A 21098-nucleotide genomic window follows, 5' to 3' on the forward strand; every position below is an offset into this window, starting at 1 on the left:
GCCAAAAAATTAATTTTGGGGGTCCTTGACATGAAAAAGTTTGAGAACCACTGTTTTAAAACACCCAGGTGGCGCCAAGTTCCTCCACACGTGCTCGGTCCTCCCGATGGGGGGGGGACTTCGGTGTGTGGGGAATTCGGGAATTGGCAAACGACTACATTTGCAGAGAAAAAAGGGCGGAGGAAATAAATGAAGAAAATATCAAACAAACTCCAAAACAAGAGACCAAAAATAGTTGTGTCTCTTTTTTTGTTAAAATAAACAGTATTATTGTTGTATATCGTAAAACTCAAGCAAATGGAATTAGAAAACATGATAAGAGTAGTTCATCCAAAAAAGTACTTATTTTCTATCAATTACACACCCCACGACGCCTTGAATTCATTCATTTTTTTAGTTTTTGTCGCATTCCTAAGCCAATAATTTGACGACCGGGGGAGACTTCTAAGCAGCCACCCGCGGTCATCGAATTATAGGTTTAGGAATGCGACAAAAGTAAGAAAAATCTCCATGAATTCAAGGCTTCATGGCGTGTGTAATTGATTGATCATTATTTTTAGGTGAACTACTCCTTTAAAGGTTGTTTCAGATAAATCCAGCCGACCCCGTTTTACCAGTAAACACGACGTAGAAAGTTCATGTGTTCGCATTGGCTAAAGTCTCTACATTTCTCACGGAGCTGCGACAGCAGCAACAGCTGCAGTAGTCCTGATCATGTGCTGCTGCTTGCTGACACTTCCTACTGTCACCTCCAAGCCGTCGGCAATATCCGTCTTCTTTTTCTCCCGAACTCGTACTTTCCTCTTGGCGTGTTTGCGGTGGGCTCTGCGCGGCGGGAGGCCCGCTCCCGGTATGAGCTTATTATTATTATTAGCGCCCGGCCCCGGACCTGCTCCTCCTCCTCCTCCTCCTCCTCCTCCTCCTACTGCCGGAGGAGCGGGAGGAGGAGGAGGCGAGCTCTCCTTCAAGGAGAGCTGCACGGTGTTGACGCCCGCGTGGCAACACCGCGGGTAGTGTTTGAAGCACTCGAAGGTGTCCTGGCAGCTCTCGCGGGCGCAGCAGTAGGAACCCACCACCACGTGCACCGCGGCCGCCGTCCGGGAGGGAGAGGAGGAGGAGTCCGTTTGGGGGAGAAGAGGACGCAGGCTGAGCACCAGGAGGGAGCGCAGGGAGAGACACTGGTTCACACACCTCCTCTGTGGGGACAACAGGGTTAGCATAGTTAACTAAAACCTCCTCTGTGGGGACAACAGGGCTAGCATAGTTAACTAAAACCTCCTCTGTGGGGACAACAGGGTTAGCATAGTTAACTAAAACCTCCTCTGTGGGGACAACAGGGCTAGCATAGTTAACTAAAACCTCCTCTGTGGGGACAACAGGGTTAGCATAGTTAACTAAAACCACCTCTGTGGGGACAACAGGGTTAGCATAGTTAACTAAAACCACCTCTGTGGGGACAACAGGGTTAGCATAGTTAACTAAAACCACCTCTGTGGGGACAACAGGGTTAGCATAGTTAACTAAAACCTCCTCTGTGGGGACAACAGGGTTAGCATAGTTAACTAAAACCACCTCTGTGGGGACAACAGGGTTAGCATAGTTAACTAAAACCTCCTCTGTGGGGACAACAGGGTTAGCATAGTTAACTAAAACCACCTCTGTGGGGACAACAGGGTTAGCATAGTTAACTAAAACCACCTCTGTGGGGACAACAGGGTTAGCATAGTTAACTAAAACCACCTCTGTGGGGACAACAGGGTTAGCATAGTTAACTAAAACCTCCTCTGTGGGGACAACAGGGTTAGCATAGTTAACTAAAACCTCCTCTGTGGGGACAACAGGGTTAGCATAGTTAACTAAAACCACCTCTGTGGGGACAACAGGGTTAGCATAGTTAACTAAAACCTCCTCTGTGGGGACAACAGGGTTAGCATAGTTAACTAAAACCTCCTCTGTGGGGACAACAGGGTTAGCATAGTTAACTAAAACCACCTCTGTGGGGACAACAGGGTTAGCATAGTTAACTAAAACCACCTCTGTGGGGACAACAGGGTTAGCATAGTTAACTAAAACCACCTCTGTGGGGACAACAGGGTTAGCATAGTTAACTAAAACCACCTCTGTGGGGACAACAGGGTTAGCATAGTTAACTAAAACCTCCTCTGTGGGGACAACAGGGTTAGCATAGTTAACTAAAACCTCCTCTGTGGGGACAACAGGGTTAGCATAGTTAACTAAAACCACCTCTGTGGGGACAACAGGGTTAGCATAGTTAACTAAAACCTCCTCTGTGGGGACAACAGGGTTAGCATAGTTAACTAAAACCACCTCTGTGGGGACAACAGGGTTAGCATAGTTAACTAAAACCTCCTCTGTGGGGACAACAGGGTTAGCATAGTTAACTAAAACCTCCTCTGTGGGGACAACAGGGTTAGCATAGTTAACTAAAACCTCCATAGTTAAACCATAGTTAACTAAAAACAAAAACAAAAATCAAAGTGAATGAAAACATTGAGAACTGTAATCACCTGCATGGACAGGAGGTCTTTGTGCACCGTGTGGCGGAAGTTGGGTTTGAGCAGCAGGTAGACCAGAGGGTTGTACAGCGTGGACGACTTGGCGAACATGGCGGGTATGGCAAACGCCATGGGCGGGATGGAGTCCATGTGGCCGAACGCCGCCCACATGGCCACCAGGGCGTAGGGGGTCCACGCCACGAAGAAGCCGATACATACTGCAATGCTCAGCTGCAGGAAGGGAGACACACAGACAGTGAGGTCAATCATCATCATATCGTTGCTTTCGGCCAGAAACCTTTTAATAATAATAATAATGAATTGCATTTTTATAGCTTTTATAGCTTTTTTTAAAGTGCTCAAAGTGCTTTACAATGGTTCATTCATTCATACAGGGGGGGGGGGGACATCGGGAGGTGGAGCGGCGAACAGTCGATGCCAGCGTCCCCACTTTTCCCACATTCACACACCAATGGTGGCAAGATATATATATAGATTGCATATCGTTGCTGTCGGGCCAGCTAACTAAATTTTTCCGCTTGTGCATTTTTTTCCACAAATCAGTGCTATTGAACACCCTTTACGTCTGCGTTTTGGTTAAAAAAAATATTGAACCAATGAAAAGTATTAAAAAGCGCTTCTGACAAAACGGTCCACCAAAGGGGGGTGGAGTTAGCTGGTTTTGCTGACTCCAGGCTCCACCCCCTTTTGACCTCCAACCTCATTGTGAGCTTGGAGGTCCATTCAGCTGTTCTTATCAATGATGAACAAAACCTCCTAACTCCATTTTTGTTTTGTTTTTGTCATTTCCTGAAAAATGTACATTTTGTAGTTAGCTGGTTTCTGCCGGACAGCAGAGATATACAGTATAAGATCTTATATATATATAAGATTGCACTATACCCTTGGCAGTTCTGGCATAGTGTAAGACAGGTAACAGTACAAGAGAACACACAGAAAGAAGCACACCGTACTGTACTGCTTGTTACCGAGTCCTAATTAGTCCTGAGCGGGATGAGCGACCGACAATGATCCTCGTTATACATCTTCATAGCTACCGGCACAAAGGCCTCGTTATACATCTTCATAGCTACCGGCACAAAGGCCTCGTTATACATCTTCATAGCTACCGGCACAAAGGACGGTCTCGGTCAGAATCTATCATTCACCCCCTTGTTGCTGAGCCTTAATCCCACAGTCTCCACGTGGTGGGGATTAGAGTGGTTATGGTCCATAATAGACCCAGCTTCCTCGCTGCAGGCATCTTCATCACCCCCACCACCTCCACCCCCATGATGGAGCTAGTTTTACTGATCAGCCTGTTCAGGGTTGCTCGTGTCCCCGGCATTAACTCTTTTTTCATTTTTTTTTTTCACACAGAACCCAAGATATCGTGATCTGAAGATGTACTCCTCCATTCACTTCCTGGTTAACTTATTACTTAAAAAGTCCTGTATATCGGCTCCTGTGTATTTATTTTTTTTACTATGTAATTTTGGCTGACATGTTATTTTCAAAGGCGTACGAAAGCGAACAGGAGGTCGCGATGACATTTTATTTCTTTCGCAGAAGCACAGTGAAACCCTCTGTGATTAGCAACCATCAGGGGATCCATCATACTGGAGATAAATATTCTGTGACTACTTGAAAAGGTAAGAGAATCTCAAATTTCCTGGCACTGGGACCACACAGCCAGAAATAAGTCTGGCAGTGAATGAGTTAATGTGACCCCCCCCCCCCAGCCAGCATTGTAATCGCAAAGAAGAGAGAGCAAGCCATTATGGACTGATAGAACATCTGCAGCATCCTGTTACACACACAGAAGGACCTCTCAGGCGCCTCAGAAAGAACAATCTACTGCGGCCTGGAGATGAAGCAGTGCCTGGGTGTCTGTCGGGTGGAAACCTCATTATGTCCAAAATTGTTATTTTCCAGGATTCAAATTCAAAAATAGCTAAAGTAGCAGATCTACAAGCTCTAAACAGAGCTTGTAGATCTTCTACTACTACTACTACTACTGACAGCACATTTCTATGTACTTTCAGTCATATTTTAGTCATCTGAAATGTTTTAGTTTTTGTCTAGTTTTAGTCGATTAAATATCATAAGATTATAGTCGACTAAATCTACAGTTGATTTAGTCAACTAAAATGTATGTTGTCGGTGCCTTGATGGCGTCGTAATGGCTGATTTTACACTTGGTTGCATGCTGAAAATAGCAGATCTACAAGCTCACAACGCGTCGCAGCGTGACGCGTTGTGAGCTTGTAGATCTGCTATTTTCATAGCGCAACACCCGAGCGCAACCAAACATAAAATGACTTGTCTTTTAGTTCTACTGGATCTCTTCTCCACTAGATCCCTCACTAACATTTTAGTCTAGTTTTTATTTGTTGATGAAATTGTCAATATATTTAGTCTTAGCCATAGTTTTTGTCATACCTTAGTTTTTATTTCGTTTTTATTTCGTTTTTATCAGTGAAAAAAGGTAGTCGTCATTTTTCGTCATAGTTTTAGTCGACAAAATCAACTCTGCTATTGCGTGACGCTGTAGTATGATCAAGTAGGGCGTTAATTTACGGGGACAAAACACGAAAATTCTAAATATGGAGATAAGAGGTTTCAACGATGCACACACTGCTGCTTTCTAGGGTCATTTATCTGTGTGTGTTTCTGGGTCACAGCATGCATGGTCTGTCACTGTCCATCAGCGGTGGTGCTGAACTCATCCAACGTTTCCCAAACTGTGGCCCCCGGAGCCCAATGGTGGGCCATCAGGATATTGCAAGTGGGGCCCCAAATAATAGGCAATACACTAACATTTTAATGATAATATCGTTGCTGTCGGGCAGAAACCTCTTATCTGCACTTAATCAATGCATTTAAAGTAGAGTGTACCGTCCCAGTGTTGATTTCGCCGACTATGACGAAAAATGTTGGTCGACTACCTTTTTTCACTGACGAAAACTAAATAAAAACCAAATAAAAACTAAGCTATGATGACTAAAAAAAGACTAAAATGTTAGAGAGAGAGACTAGTGGAGAAGAGATCCAGTAGAACTAAAAGACAAGTCATTTTATGATTGGTTGTGCTATTTTGAAAGAAAAAAAAATGTACACGTGCAGGGGGTCCCTGGCAAAAGCTTTTCAGATGGGGGTCCGTGGCCAAATAAATAAAAAGTGCTTCTGACTAAACCTCCTAACTCCATTGGATCCTCAAACTCGTTCAAACCACCTAACTCAAACTTTGGAGATAGCTGTTTTTTTCAATCATTTATTTAGAATGGCGAAGTCTCCACATTAATGGTCAAAAAACCTCCTAACTCCACTTGTGCTGTATTTGGGTAAAGTGATGATAATATAAGGACACATTCAAGTATCTGACACATGTATAAAGTCACCATAATACCAACTTTGACGAGGCAGTGTTGTGTTGTTCTAAAAACATGTTTAGCTTTAATGTCTGACTGTACCTCCTGCTGTTTACTTTTCTGACTAATAGATTGTTCAATCAATCAATCAATCAATACTGTCCACCACAGTAAAGCACTCACTCTCACTCTCACACACTCACACACACACACACACACACACACACACACACACACACACACACGCACACACACACACACACACGCACACACACGCACACAGGCCCCATTTCCTGTTGCTAGCACTCCGTTCTCCCGTTCCGTCCCATGTCTGAAGGGTCTTCTCTGCGTCATTATGAGTAATTTGTTTTCTGCAAAGCACCACCACAAACACCATTAGCCTACTAAAAGCCTTCTGTAAATAACATATTATTTATCAAGATAACTCTGTTTACGAGGGTCCATTATATATCCACATGACAAACCCAACCCCCAAAATGAACTGGGAAAAATCCACAATGTTGTAAGTCTCCATTAACCAAATGCACCATGTCTAATGGTCTTTATACAATGAAGGCAGGGACAAATAAATGATCCAAAAATCACAGGCCATGTAATTGATTGACTTATTAAAACCATTCATGTATTTGATGCCTCATTCATACAGGTTGTTTGTGTGGAACGGTTAGGAGAGGAGAGGAGAGGAGAGGAGAGGAGAGGAGAGGAGAGGAGAGGAGGACCACTCAAGGGGAAAAAAACATCTAGATGTGAACCTCTAGTCACCTTAATGATGATGGTCTGGAGGTTCCCGATGCGCGGCGGGGCGGACACATGCTGCTCCACGGCCCTCCTGGACTCCCGGACGGTCAGTAGGATCTGGCAGTAGGAGAAGGCGATGACGGCGCAGGGCACCACGTAGCAGAACACGAACAGCGCCACCGTGTAGGAGCGCGCCGCCGCCTCGCCGTTGGAGCGCCGCCAGTCGATGCAGCACGCCGTGCCGTAGGGCTCGGGGCCGTACGCCCCCCAGTGGGCCAGCGGGGAGCAGGCGAACAGCAGCGCGTAGGCCCACACGCAGCCGATGAGGAACAGGCTGTGGTCGGGGCCGAAGCGGTTCCCTGAGAGCAGTGGTGGAAAAAGTACTCAAATGTTTTACTTAAGTAAAAGTATCAATACTGCAATGTAGAAATACTCTGTTACAAGTAAAAGTCTGGAATTAAAAATGCACTTGAGTAAAAGTACAACAGTATTGGTATCAAAATGTACTTAAAATACCAAAAGTAAAAGTACTAAAATGTTTGAAAATAGCAGATCTGCAAGCGCACAACGCTTTGCATCGCGACACATTGTGAGCTTGTAGATCGGCTAGCCTCACTATAAATCCATCCCCTGATGCTGAGTGCCAAGCAGGGAGTGTTCCACTTTTATAGGCTTAGATTTTTTTTGTCATATTCTATTTTAAAGCAGGGGACTACAGCATTGGTTCTCAAACTTTTTCATGCCAAGGACCCCCAAAATCATATGCATTTGGCTGCGGACCCCCATCTAAGAAATATTTTGTGCCAGGCACCCCCAGAAGCAAAGATTTGAGTACAAAAAATAATGCTTTAAAAAAAAAAAAAAGTATAGTGTGTGTGTGTGTGTGTGTGTGTGTGTGTGTGTGTGTGTGTGTGTATATATATATATATATATATATATTCAAAGATTCTTCACAATTTTTGAATGGCCAAAGTATTGGCATTGTGATGCTATTAACTACTTTAGCTGGGGACCCCCTCGTACCCTCCAAATGACCCCTGGGGTCCTGAAAACCAATGGACTACGGAAACCTTTTTTTTTAGCCTGTATTAAAAGTACAGCTGGCACAAGTCTCTAGAAGCTCTGGAAGTTTGTTCAACTAACAAGACATGTGTGTCTGGTATGACAACACACTACATTGCTCCAGGCCTATGGCTTATACCCTTAAACTCTGAGAAACGTTTGAAGACTACAGTCGGAATCTATGCATTTTAATGCATAGCAAGTCACTTCCACCTCCAGTCCTGTCCCTGCGTGTGTGTGTGTGTGTGTGTGTGTGTGTGTGTGTGTGTGTGTGTGTGTGTGTGTGAGTGTGTGTGTGTGTGTGTGTGAGTGTGAGTGTGTGTGTGTGTATCACTCTTTGGTAGAGTGAGATATTCATTATAAGATGCCAAGCTGGTCCCGAGGCAAGGTTGGAATAATATTTATTCAAATTTATTCGACATATATTTGTTCAAAGGAAGGTAGTTTTTTTGGGGGGGGGGGGTTTTGCCAACACACAGAAAAGCACTTCAAAGATTTTTATATGTAATATAACAATAATTATATAACTAGAAGGTCTCTGCCAGGTCAGGTAGGTTATTGTGGGCCATGTTTTTGTTTTTGTCGCATTCCTAAGCCAATAATTTGATGACCAGCGGACCAGTAGGCAGCGGTTCAACCCAATTATACAAAAATATTCGTATTAAAATATATTTAAGTACTGAAAGTAGAAGTGCTCATTTTGCAGAATGTACCATTTCACAAGTTTCCAAATGTATTAAAAATGCTTTGAAAATAGCAGATCTACATGCTCACAACGCTTGTAGATCGTATATTTTCAGAAAGCTTATATGCATAGGGCTGAAGTGATTAATGTATGTTTTGTAATAATAATCTAAATCTACAAAGTAACTAAAGTTTTCAAATAATTGTAGTGGAGTAAAAAAGTGCAATATTTGCCTCCGAGATGTAGTGGAGTAGAAGTAAAAAGTAAAATGGAAATACTCCAATAAAGTAAGAAAATTGCTCAAAAGTACAGTACTTGAGTAAATGTACTTAGTTACTTTCCACCACTGCCTGTGTGAAACCCTAGCATGTTCTCTCACCATAGAGCGGGTAGCAGACCTTCAGACAGCACACGGTGCTCAGCATGGTGAGGGTGGCCAGGCTGCAGATCCCAAAGAGCACCCCACAGAACGCATAGAACACACACACCTCGTTACCGTAGAGCCACCTGGACACACACACACACACACACACACACACACACACACACACACACACACACACACACACACACACACACACACACACACACACACACACACACACACACACACACACACACACACACACACACACACACACACACACACACACACACACACACAGGGAGAGAAAAAAAAACACAAATGTGGTCATCATGCACATGACCTTATCATAGAGCCCCAAACCTATATGTATTTTTAACAACGACAAATCTGTCACTGTCACTTGCAGTGGTGGAAAAAGTACTCAAATGTTTTACTTAAGTAAAAGTATCAATACTGCAATGTAGAAGTACTACTCTGTTACAAGTAAAAGTCAGAATTTCAAAATGTACTTGCATAAAAGTACAAAAGTATCGGTATCAAAATGTACTTAAAGTACCAAAAGTAAAAGTACTAACATGTTTGAAAATAGCAGATCTACAAGCTCACAACGCGTTGCGATGCGACGCGTTGTGAGCTTGTAGATCTGCTATTTTCAAATAGCCCAGCTATAAAATGGGGCTGAAGTGGTTAATGTGTGTTTCATAATATCATAATTTATATCTGAAAAGTAACTAGTAACTCAAGTTTTCAAATAATTGTAGTGGAATAAAAGTACAATATTTGCCTCTGAGATGTAGTGGAGTAGAAGAAAAAGTATTGAAAATTGGAAATACTCCAGTAAAGTAAAAGTACCTCAGAATTGTACTTAAGTACAGTACTTGAGTAAATGTACTTAGTTACTTTACACCACTGGTCACTTGTATTGCAGAAGCACATTGCACTGTTGGGCTTATATATACTCTGTACATGTATTACATATGAAACCTCATACTGTATGTCCAAAACTGTTGCTTTTCAGGATTCAAATAAAAAAATAGCAAAAGTAGCAGATCTACAAGCACGAAATGTGTTGCTTGTAGATCTGTTGCTTTTGATGCTTTTGTGTGACGCTGTAGTATGATCATGTAGGGCGTTAATTTACGAGAAAACACAAAAAGCTAAAAAATATGGAGATAAGAGGTACATGTATTACATTTATAGTACTACTGCATCCGTCCGTCCACTGAACCAGAAGTTTCACAGCAAAAACAATTCAGCCAACATATAAATGGAAACATGGATAAAATGTTTGTGATGCTTTATTAACCATTTTGCTGGGGACCCCCTGGTAACCTCCCCAAGGAACCCTACATTGAGAACCACTGTCTTAGTGGGTAAACAGACGGTGATAATATGGTCCCCACTGCTTTGGGGTAATCTGTGTCACTATGTTTGCACATTACGTGACATTTGTCCTCTGCATGTCCCACTGGGAAGAGACCCCGGGGCAGACCAAGGACCAGATGCGGGGATTACATCTCCACAGCAGTGTTGATTTTGTCGACTAAAACTATGACGAAAAATGTTCATCGACTACCTTTTTTCACTGTGGAAAACGAAATAAAAACGAAATAAAAACGAAATAAAAACTAAGCTATGATGACTAAATCTAAGACTAAATATATTGACAATTTCGTCAACAAATAAAAACTAGACTAAAATGTTAGAGAGAGAGACTAGTGGAGAAGAGATCCAGTGGAACTAAAAGACAAGACATTTTATGTTTGGTTTCGCTAGGGTGTGCATGCTGAAAATAGCAGATCTACAAGCTCACAAGCGATGCGTTGTGAGCTTGTAGATCGGCTATTTTCAGCATGCAACCAAGTGTAAAATCAGCCATTAAGACGCCATCAAGGCACCGCCAACATACATCTTAGTCGACTAAATCAACTGTAGATTTAGTCGACTATAATCTGATGATATTTAGTCGTCTAAAACTAGACAAAAACTAAAACATTTCAGATGACTAAAATATGACTAAAACTAAATGGAATTTTATTCGAAAGACTATGACTAAAACTACATCAAAATGTGTTGTCAAAATCAACCCTAGGGCAGACCAAGGACCAGATGGAGGGATTACATCTCCACACTGGCCTGGGAACGCCTCGGGATCCCCCAGGAGGAAGTTGCTAATGTTGCTCAGGAGAGGGAAAGGCTGGAGCTCTCTGCTGGAACTGTTGCCCCCGCGACCCGACTCCGGATAAGTGGTTGAAGATGGATGGATGGATTGATGGATTGACCCTATTAGTAGGGGCGGCAGTGGCTCAGGGATAGAGTGGCCGGTAGAGCGGCCGGATGGAAGCCGTGAGGTTTCCAGTTCGATCCCGGGCTCCCCCAGAAAAGTTAGTGTAGAAGTGTCCTTGAGCAAGACACTGAACCCCTAACTGCTCCCGATGAGCAGGTTGGCGCCTTGCATGGTTTCCTCCTCCATCGGTGTATGAATGGGTGTGTGAATGGGTGAATGTAATGCACAATCTATGTAAAGTGCTTTGGATAAAAGCGCTACATAAATGCACCATTTACCATTTATTAGTACAGCGCACGGGGGGCAGTTAGGGGCTAAAGTGTGTTGCTCAGGGGACACTTTTGGACACATAGACCGGGGCTCGGAAGCTTGTTTCCCAGATGGCCCTCTCTACCCACTCAGACACATTGTGAGCTTGTAGAGGGGTAAGAAAAGGGAGGAGGCCCTAGTACGGGACCCCTGGGAGTCCCCGGTCAACTAAATATATAAGCCTTGAATTCGTGGAGACTTTTCTTTTGTTTTGGTCTCATTCCTGAGCCAATAATTTAATATTTGCTGACGCTGCTGTGGTAGGAGACCAATGCAAATACTATATAAAAAGGACAATATAAACACTATGGTTTGAAAGTAGATGAAAAAAAACTATATAAAAGGATAATATAAACTCCAATACCGCTCTGGTTTGAAAGTAGATGAAAGTAGAAACAAAAACGAGCACTCAGTCTGTATAAATGCAGTTTGCCGGGCACACAAAGACTCACAAAGACTCACAATAAGAAAATAACAGACAGCACTCCCAAGTTCTTCTGGTACGTTTGATTCATGAAGGCACGGGCAGCATGGCGTCAAGCCTTCCTCAGCGTGTATCATGTCAACCGATGATCCATTAGACCAGGGAAGAATCTGTGTCATTTTTAGATTCATTTGGCTATTCAAAAATAGCAGATCTACAAGCTTGTAGATCTGCTATTTTTGATTGTGAAAAGTTGTGCAAATCTTTGAAAATATAAAGCAAACATTTGTAACTCAAATCTTTGCCTCTGGGGATTCTACAAATGTCTTCTGAATCCTAACAGTTTTCTGAAAAACGTATGTTTCTAGATCAGTGGTTCTCAAACTTTTTCATGTCAAGGACCCACAAAATGATATGTATCTGGCTGCCGACCCCCATCTCAAAATATGTTGTTCCAGGGACCCCCAGAAGCAAACATTTGAGTTACAAATGTTTCCTTTAAAAATATATACATATACATATTCTAATATTTGGACAAATGTTCAAGATTTTTCAAAAATAGCAGATCTACAAGCTCATAGCGCGGCAATCAGTGCCGTGCTATGAGCTTGTAGATCTGCTATTTTTGAATAGCCAAAGTATAAAATATGGATAAAGTGGTTACACAGATGCGTTCCCGGTTTGAATGGGTTAAATATAGTTTTTTCTCTTGTTAAGATTGGTCTCCTATTATTATTCGACAAACATGTTCAGTCAAACATTGGATAATTGATTCAGGAATGCGACAAAAACAAACAAAAATCTCCACGTATTCAAGGCTTCATGGGGTGAGCAATTGATAGACAACAAGTACTTTTTTGGGTGAAGTATGTGTGTGATAGAGATAGAGCATTCAAGAATACAGATTTATAGGCACAACGTCACGTACAGTATGAAATTATTAGACAACAATCAACCATGAATAGAGCTCACAGCTGAATATATCTACCATATATCTACAGCATATCTGCTGTAGATATATGGCCACTGCTTTATAAACAAAATAAATAAATAATAATAATAATAATAATAATAATAATATTTAATTTAATATCAGCGAATATTAAACTTTGACGCACAGTGTGGTCTGTGTCGAATAGTAGTTTTGATATTCGATTATCCTGTGAAACCCCTAGTATGTGAGGGTGTCAGTACAGTGTGTGTGTAGTTAGTTAGTACGTGTGTAGTTATAGTTACCTGTGGGACAGACTAGAGGCCACGGCCAGAGGGTAGAGGTTAAGGGTCAGGCCCATGTCGCTGACCGCCAGGTTGATGATGAAGTACTCGGCTGGTTTCAACAGCTGCCTCTTCTTATAGGACACATAGAGCAGCATGCTGTTCCCCAGCACCGAACACACACCTAGACACAGTGGTGGGAAAAGCACTCAAATGTTTTACTTAACACATTGATTGCCAAGATCGCATATACTCGTTGTTTCAAATGCATCACTTGATGGCCAAGATCGAGTTGATGCGTTCTTTCCAATTTTTTTATTTTTATTTTTTAATTCCACAACCTAACAGCTTTGGAATGATCGATCGTCACTCAGAGAAGAAGTATGTGGATGTGACGTCATCGCAAAAAACGTCACATCCGTTCATCCCAATGGTGGGATTTTCAGAAAAACAGCTCTAACTCAGTTTCTTTTTTTTTTGCATTGAAAACCATCCGTTTTCAACGGACCAAAGCCCCAAAATGGCCGATCGCGGTTGGAACTTTATTGTCCCTGTGGATTCACAGATCCCTCCGCCTACTCATTGGAACATTTTTCGTGTTTTTTTTTTACACAATGTATCTTCCATGGCGTTTCAACAATCGTTGATTTAAGGTAATTACGCTGGTACAAGACGCTCAGATACATTAGAAGTCTAGGAAGTTCTGTCCTGGAAGGAGAAACATCAAGTCTGGCCGGGCTCCAGAGCTGGAAAATGTCCAAATCTAACAGTCAGCCCCCTCAGCTGACAAACCCCATCGGTCAGTCTCAGTCAGTCGTTGTTGTCGGGAAGAAACCTCCTATCTCCATACTTTAACTGTTTGTGTTTGTATGTAAATGAACGTCCTACTTGATCATACTATAGCGTCACACAAAAGTATCAAACGTAGCAGATGCGCCACGTTGCAAGCTTGTCGATCTGCCATTTTTGAATTTGAATCCTGAAAAGTAACACTTTTGGACATATGAGCTTTCCATCCGACAGAGACGCAGCTCATCAGTGATTGAGTCATGGTTTGGGATGGAAGGCTGCATGGCCTGACCACAAACCTCTTTTGTTTTAAAGGTGCTCATAATAACAGTATGCGTCCTTTGCCTCAAGGACAACAAATGACTGTAGATTAGATAGATGTTTTGTTGTTGTTTTTGTTGCTGATTTGTACTCTTCCCTCTAAGACGCTACTCCAGTGGTTCCAAAAACCTTTTAGCTAGAGACCCAAAAAGAGAAATTTCATCTCTAAGCCGAGACCCAAACTAGTGAAAATGTATGTTGTTGTTTTTTTACATCTTTTGAAATAATATAAAAAATCTAAAGTAACAGCAAATTAACCCCTTAAACCCCATATACTTATTTGACAAGGGTCCCCCAGGAGTCTATTCGTGGTCTCCTGCTTTTATTCCATCTACACCAAATATCTTCTGCGCTGCAACGCATTGTGAGCTTGTAGATAGGCTATTTTCACCAAACATTCGCCCAGTACGGCATGCTCAGGAGAGTCATGCTATAGCATTGGTTCTTAAAGTGGGCTCCTTGTGGGGTGGGGTGGGGGGGGGGGGTAGGCCTACCAGGGTGTCCCCAGCTAAATGTGTTAATATAGCGTCACAATCATTGTAACACTTAAACCACATTTTATACTTTGGCCATTCAAAAGTAGCCGATATACAAGCTCACATTCGTGCCGTGCTATGAGCTTGTAGATCTGCTATTTTTGATCAATCTTTAAAATGTGTGCACATTTTTGAATATATATATTTTTTTAGGTGAACATTTTAAATACAAATCTTTGCTTTTGGGGGGCCCTGGCACAAAACATTTTCAGATGGGGGTCCGCAGCCAAATACATATCAATTCGGGGGTCCTGCTTGACATGAAAAAGTTTGAGAACCAGTGTGCGTTGAAGGAGCAATGGTTTACATACATTACAATAATTTCAGAAACCACCCAGTAAAAACAAGAAATACTTGCTGCAGAGCCGGATTAAGTCTTTGTAGTGCCCCAGGGCTACAAGCAGGCTCAACCCCCCCCCCCCCCCCCCCCAGGGAAACACGTAACAGTGTTTCAGAACCACAGACTTCATTTTACCAAGACAGTCAGTCTGTATCAGGCCTATTTTTTCAGCTGCATGACACCAGTACAACTTAAATTAAAATAATAATACAATTATAATGAAGTATCATTGCTGTCGAGCAGAAACCTCTTATCTCCATATTCTTTTTGTGTTTTTTCCTAAATTAATGCCCTAATTGATCACACTACAGCGTCACACAAAAATCATCAAAAGTAGCAGATCTGCAAGCTCAAAACGCTGCGCAAAGCGACGTGTTTTGAGCTTGTAGATCTGCTGCTTTTGATGCAATTTGAATCCTGAACAGTTACAGTTTTGGACATATGAGGTTTCCGCCCGACAGAGACGATATAATAAAATAAATAGAACAATCAATGAAGGAAGGAAAGCACAGACATAACAACCTTATTACTTCACACGCTTACCAACGATCAACAATAGTACTCACGGCGCGGTACTCGGTGCCGCGCCATGAGCTTGTAGATCTGCTTTTGAATAGCCAAAGAATTTAAAGATGACCCTGATGCGTTCCCGGTCTTATTAGGGTTAACGGCTATTGTTTGTGTGACACACAGCTCCGCAATGTGCATGCCAACGCAGTCTCCAAGCACTTCATTATGTCAGAGCGCTGCTGACACCTCAGGTTGGGTATCGTGCTATAACTTAAGCCATGGAGTGACTGACATATGTTTTTATAATGAATCCATATAGTGCTTTGGCTGCTGACGCGTGAGCAAACACCACTAGATGTGAGTGTCTCTGTACGACAGTGATGGAAGTGATGGAAGATACTCGCATGTTTTACTTAAAGAGGTGGTGCCATGGTTTTGCACTTTTTTCTGTCTTTCATGTGTCTATGAGGTTGATAGAACTTCATTAAGCCCCCTGGTGGTGTTTTTATGGTGTTTTATGTCTTCTCTGACTATTTTGAGTTTCTTCCTGGAGGCTGAAACCTTGAGGGTCAAACGTGCCAATAGAAAAACAGTGCTTTAATGACGCAGTAGAAATATACCCTCCCCCTCATTATCATAACACAACAGGTGTGGGCATGAGGAGGAGGAGGGACTAGGACAGGAGGCGGAGGGACTGGTTCAGGTGGGAGGTGCTAAGGTGAATATACTGAATATACTTTGGGTGCGTTCGAAAATACAGCACTGAGCGCACTGGCCTATACAAACTAATCGGCGAGTGTGCTCCAGTGCGTAATTTTCGAACGCGCCCTTTATGAACTGGAGGTGTGTCCACATAAAAACATAATTTTAACACTTTCTGTACACTTTTTTGAAAAAAACTTCCTCCTAGTATAACCATAATACCTGATGATCATGTTTTAGAGGCGGGGGGGGGGGGGTGAAATCACTGAAAATCACGGCACCCCGTCTCTAAGCCATGGCATGGAGTGACCGACATATGTTTTTATAATGAATCCATATAGTGCTTTGGCTGCTGACGCGTGAACAAACACCACTAGATGTGAGTGTCTCTGTACGACAGTGATGGAAGTGATGGAAGATACTGCGCATGTTTTGCTTAAGTAGAATATCAATAATGCAATGTAGATATACTCTCTTACAAGAAGTCCCGTATTCAAAATGTACTTGAGTAAAAAAAGTACAAAAGTATCGGCATCAAAATATACTCAAAGTACCAAAGGTAAAAGTACTCATTGTGCTGAATGTCTAATTTTCTCAAGTTCACAATGTATAAAAAGTATTTTGATACATGTGTTTTTTTTTAAAAAAGCGAACAGGTTTCAGAAGACGTTTTTTAGAATCGACCAAGGGTCTTAATGGGTTAACTGTATTCACTTCAACTAAATGTAATGTACGGGATTACGAACGGGTTTAATTCATGCAGTATGAATAGATTGCACTCCTTTATACGTGCCTGACATGCTCCTAGCATTAACCCTGACATGCTCCTAGCATTAACCCTGACATGCTCCTAGCATTAACCCTGACATGCTCCTAGCATCAACCCTGACATGCTCCTAGCGTTGTCGGGATGAGAAGAAGAGAGCTCTATGCTCCCGCCCGGGGCTGCAGCCCCCCATGGGGCCTGTTTGTTAATCCGGCCCTGCATGGTTGTGGGATAATGGACGATGCACATGTGTCTGTGTTGAGTTTTACGGGGTATCCCAATGTGAAGATGCTCCATCTGTCAGTCAGTATTAACCCATTAAGACCTGTACCGCATCTGTGTATTTTTTTTTATTTGAGCTAAAAAGCATTATTTTGCACTTTGGGCTATTCAAAAATAGCAGATATACAAGCTCATAGCGCGGCACCGAGTGCCGCGCTATGAGCTTGTAGATCTGCTATTTTTGAAGAATCGTGAAAATGTGTGCAAATCTTTTAATATATATTTTCTCCTGTTTCGTGGTAGGGAGGTAAAGGGAAGCATTTGGACCACCTACGCCTAGTTTTGTTAGGAAAGCTAGCCTCTATTATTTGAGTTCCTTTGGTTAATGGCGTGGGGAAAAGAAACAAAAACAAAACATTTCAGGTAACATTTCCTCCTGTCAAGACAAATATATAAATGTCACCAAATTTGAGGGTACTTTAATATCCTCCAGGGACCCCTCATTATAAATATTGACCGGTCCCTCACGAAGCACTCTTTGTAGGGGCTCCATCTCGTTGATTCTTGCTGCAACATATCGTCTCTGTCGGGTGGAAAACTTTTCAGGATTCAAATTCAAAAAACGGCAAAAGCAGCAGATCTACAAGCTCGAGCTTGTAGATCTGCTGCTTTTGATGCTGTAGTGTGACGCTGTAGAATGATCAAGTAGGGCTTTCATTTACTAAAAAACACAAAAAGTTCAAATATGGAGATGAGAGGCTTCCGTGTTTCTGCAGGCTCTCTCTAAACCAGTGTTGATTTCGTCGACTAAAACTATGACGAAAAATGTTCGTCGACTACCTTTTTTCACTGATGAAAACTAAATTAAAACTAAGCTATGATGACTAAAACTAAGACTAAATATATTGACAATTTCGTCAACAAATAAAAACTAGACTAAAATGTTAGAGAGAGAGACTAGTGGAGAAGAGATCCAGTAGAACTAAAAGACAAGTCATTTTATGTTTGGTTGCACTCGGGTGTTGCGCTCTGAAAATAGCAGATCTACAAGCTCACAACGCGTTGTGAGCTTGTAGATCTGCTATTTTCAGCATGCAACCAAGTGTAAAATCAGCCATTAAGACGCCATCAAGGCACCGCCAAAATACATTTTAGTCGACTATAATCTTATGATATTTTGTCGACTGAAACTAGACAAAAACTAAAACATTTCAGATGACTAAAATATGACTAAAACTAAATGGAATTTTATTCAAAAGACTATGACTAAAACTACATCTGTCAAAATCAACACTGCTCTAAACCCACCTCCACTCCATGTCCTGCTTCTTATGCAGGTCTGATCACCAATGTCACCGTCTGACGTCATTATTGCTGTTCTGCTCTGAAGGGCACTGCGTTCTCTAACTTTATTTCAAGTCAATGTCCCCCAAATTAATGTTTTTGACCGAGGAGGAGGAACACCGTCACAAACTACTTTGTGCCAGGGACCGCCGCACATGAGATTTGTGTTATTACTATTTTTTTTAATATTTTCCAAGATTTTGTGAAACTAGCAGATCTGCAAGCTTGAGCTAGTAGATCGGCTATTTTCAAATAGCCAATGTACCGTATACAGGGTTTACATATTTTGATGCTTTATTAACTAATTTAGTTATTTTGTCCAATCTGTATGTTAATAACAATATTAATTAGGGTGGTTGTATTTGGTCTCCCTGCTCTTCTATTGAGACATTTAGATCCTGTGTCTAGATTGGACGTGACCCTTTGACGCGATCCTGTTTCTGGTTTGACACCAATTCTGAATTTCTCCCCAGAGCAAGCAGACAGGCTCTATTGGCTCAGTGGTGAAAAAATATATAAATAAATCAGCACTTTGCGCAGGTTCCAATCCGGGGTAGAGGAGGAAATCTACATAGTGCAGCTGTAAGTTGGCATCATATGCCAATACGATGAGAGACAACCTTGGAACAGTGTTATTCTTGGCAGCATTCAGAGTTCATGTCATTGTTTGTGAGAAGTGAGAACACCGGGTGCACTGGGTTTCTTTACTGCACGGGCCACCTTGAAATGTTGCTATGTACGATCAGTGGTGGAAAAAGTACTCAAATTATTTACTTAAGTAAAAGTACCAATACTGTAATATAAAAATACTCTGTTACAAGTAAAAGTCCAGAATTAAAAATTTACTTGAGTAAAAGTATAAAAGTATTGGCATCAAAATGTACTTAAAGTACCAAAAGTAAAAGTACTAAATATTTGAAAATAGCCGATCTACAAGCTCACAACGCGCCGCGATGCGACGCGTTGTGACGCGTTGTGAGCTTGTAGATCTGCTATTTTCAAATAGCCTATGTATAAAATAGGGCTAAAGTGGTTAATGTATGTTTCATTATATCATAGTTTATATCTGAAAAGTAACTAGTAACTAAAGTTTTCAAGTAATTGCAGTGGAGTAAAAATACAATATTTGCCTCTGAGATGTAGTGGAGTAGAAGTAAAAGTATTGGAAATTGGAAATACTCAAGTAAAGTACAAATACCTCAAAATTGTACTTAAGTACAGTACTTAAGTAAATGTACTTAGTTACTTTCCACCACTGTGTACGATATATACCCACTTCTACAGACTCCACTACACCAGTGGTTCTCAAAGTTTGGGTCCAGGGAAAAATATTGATAGTTTGGAACCAAATGCACCCTTACAAGTCTGTAACTAATGCAGTGGTTCTCAAACTTTTTCATGTCAAGGACCCCCAAATTGATACTGAATGTATTCTGCCAGGGACCCCCAGAAGAGAAAATTTGTGTATTTTATTTTTCTTCAAAATTATAAACAAAATTCCAAACATTTTCCATATTTTTCAAATATGAGCTTATACATCTGCTATTTTTGAATAGCCAAAGTATAAAATATGGCTAAAGTGGTAAATGATTGTGATGCTATATTAACTAATTTAGCTGACCCCACTTTGAGAACTACTGGCCTAACCCTAACCAAACTGGAGGTCCTTGAGCCACTGCTCTACAAGAATCAACTTGACTATACATGACTATGTATAGATATAAAATCTTGATTTTAAATTTGATTAATCGAGATTAATCACAGCAATTCAATTAGTTCCTTTTTTTAAATGTTATGACAGCCCTAGCTTTAATACACCTTAAAGCGCACATTCATTTGAAGTCCAGCGCTGAACATAGTCCCTGGAGAAAATATTGATTTACAAGTGAAATTAAAATGTCCAACGACTTGACAACGACTCGACAATTTTACAGCCGTGCCTAATGGTTAACCAGCGTGTGCGTGTGCCTGTGCGTGTGCGTGTGCAGCTGTACTCACCAAAGACAGAGTAGATGACAGCTACAGTCAGGTCTGCTGTCTCAGGGATGGTGGAATGGAAGGTGCTGTTGTCTGCTATCCAGCCCATCTGACACAAAACAACACAGTTGAGTAAATCCAGCTTGTCTGAGACATACAGTATGTCATCACCTCTCAACCCAAAACTATCTCCCTCTCCCTCTCCCTCGCTCTTCTATTGACGCATTTAGATCCTGAGGTCTGGCAGGACCACCGCTGGTTGAGATGCGGTACTGCCTGAAGGTCAAAATTGTATTTCTCCCCTGAGCAAGCAGGCATGCTCTATTGGCTCAGTGGTACAAACAAAATAAGCTACAGTTACCATACTTCAGAACCATAGACAGCAGCTACAGCTACAGTTACTTCAGAACCATATGGACAGCAGCTACAGTTACAGCAAGAGCACTTTGGTAGAGGTTTTGGTTGTGTAGTTACCTTGCCATGATGTAACTCCAAAAGTGGACAATAAATCTAAAATAATTGCTCCATTGATTAGAAATTGATAATTCAAAATATGCTCCTCATTGACTTACATTGTACAGTGAAAGACTTCTCAA

At 41.7% G+C, this 21098-nt stretch overlaps 1 protein-coding gene across 1 annotated transcript; it reads right to left on the reverse strand.

Moving 5' to 3' along the window:
- Nucleotides 1-671: 671 nt before the first annotated feature.
- opn7a (opsin 7, group member a) lies at nt 672-20611 on the reverse strand (the record flags this gene model as incomplete). Its single annotated transcript, XM_080429939.1, has 7 exons — nt 672-825; nt 1006-1196; nt 2529-2747; nt 6671-7005; nt 8773-8900; nt 13017-13179; nt 20524-20611. 7 exons carry the CDS (start codon nt 20609-20611, stop codon nt 672-674), a joined length of 1278 nt encoding a protein of 425 aa, XP_080286065.1.
- Nucleotides 20612-21098: the final 487 nt, after the last annotated feature.

This window comes from Gymnoscopelus braueri, assembly GCF_963280865.1.
Source record: "Gymnoscopelus braueri genome assembly, chromosome: 6".
Lineage (NCBI taxonomy): Eukaryota > Metazoa > Chordata > Actinopteri > Myctophiformes > Myctophidae > Gymnoscopelus > Gymnoscopelus braueri.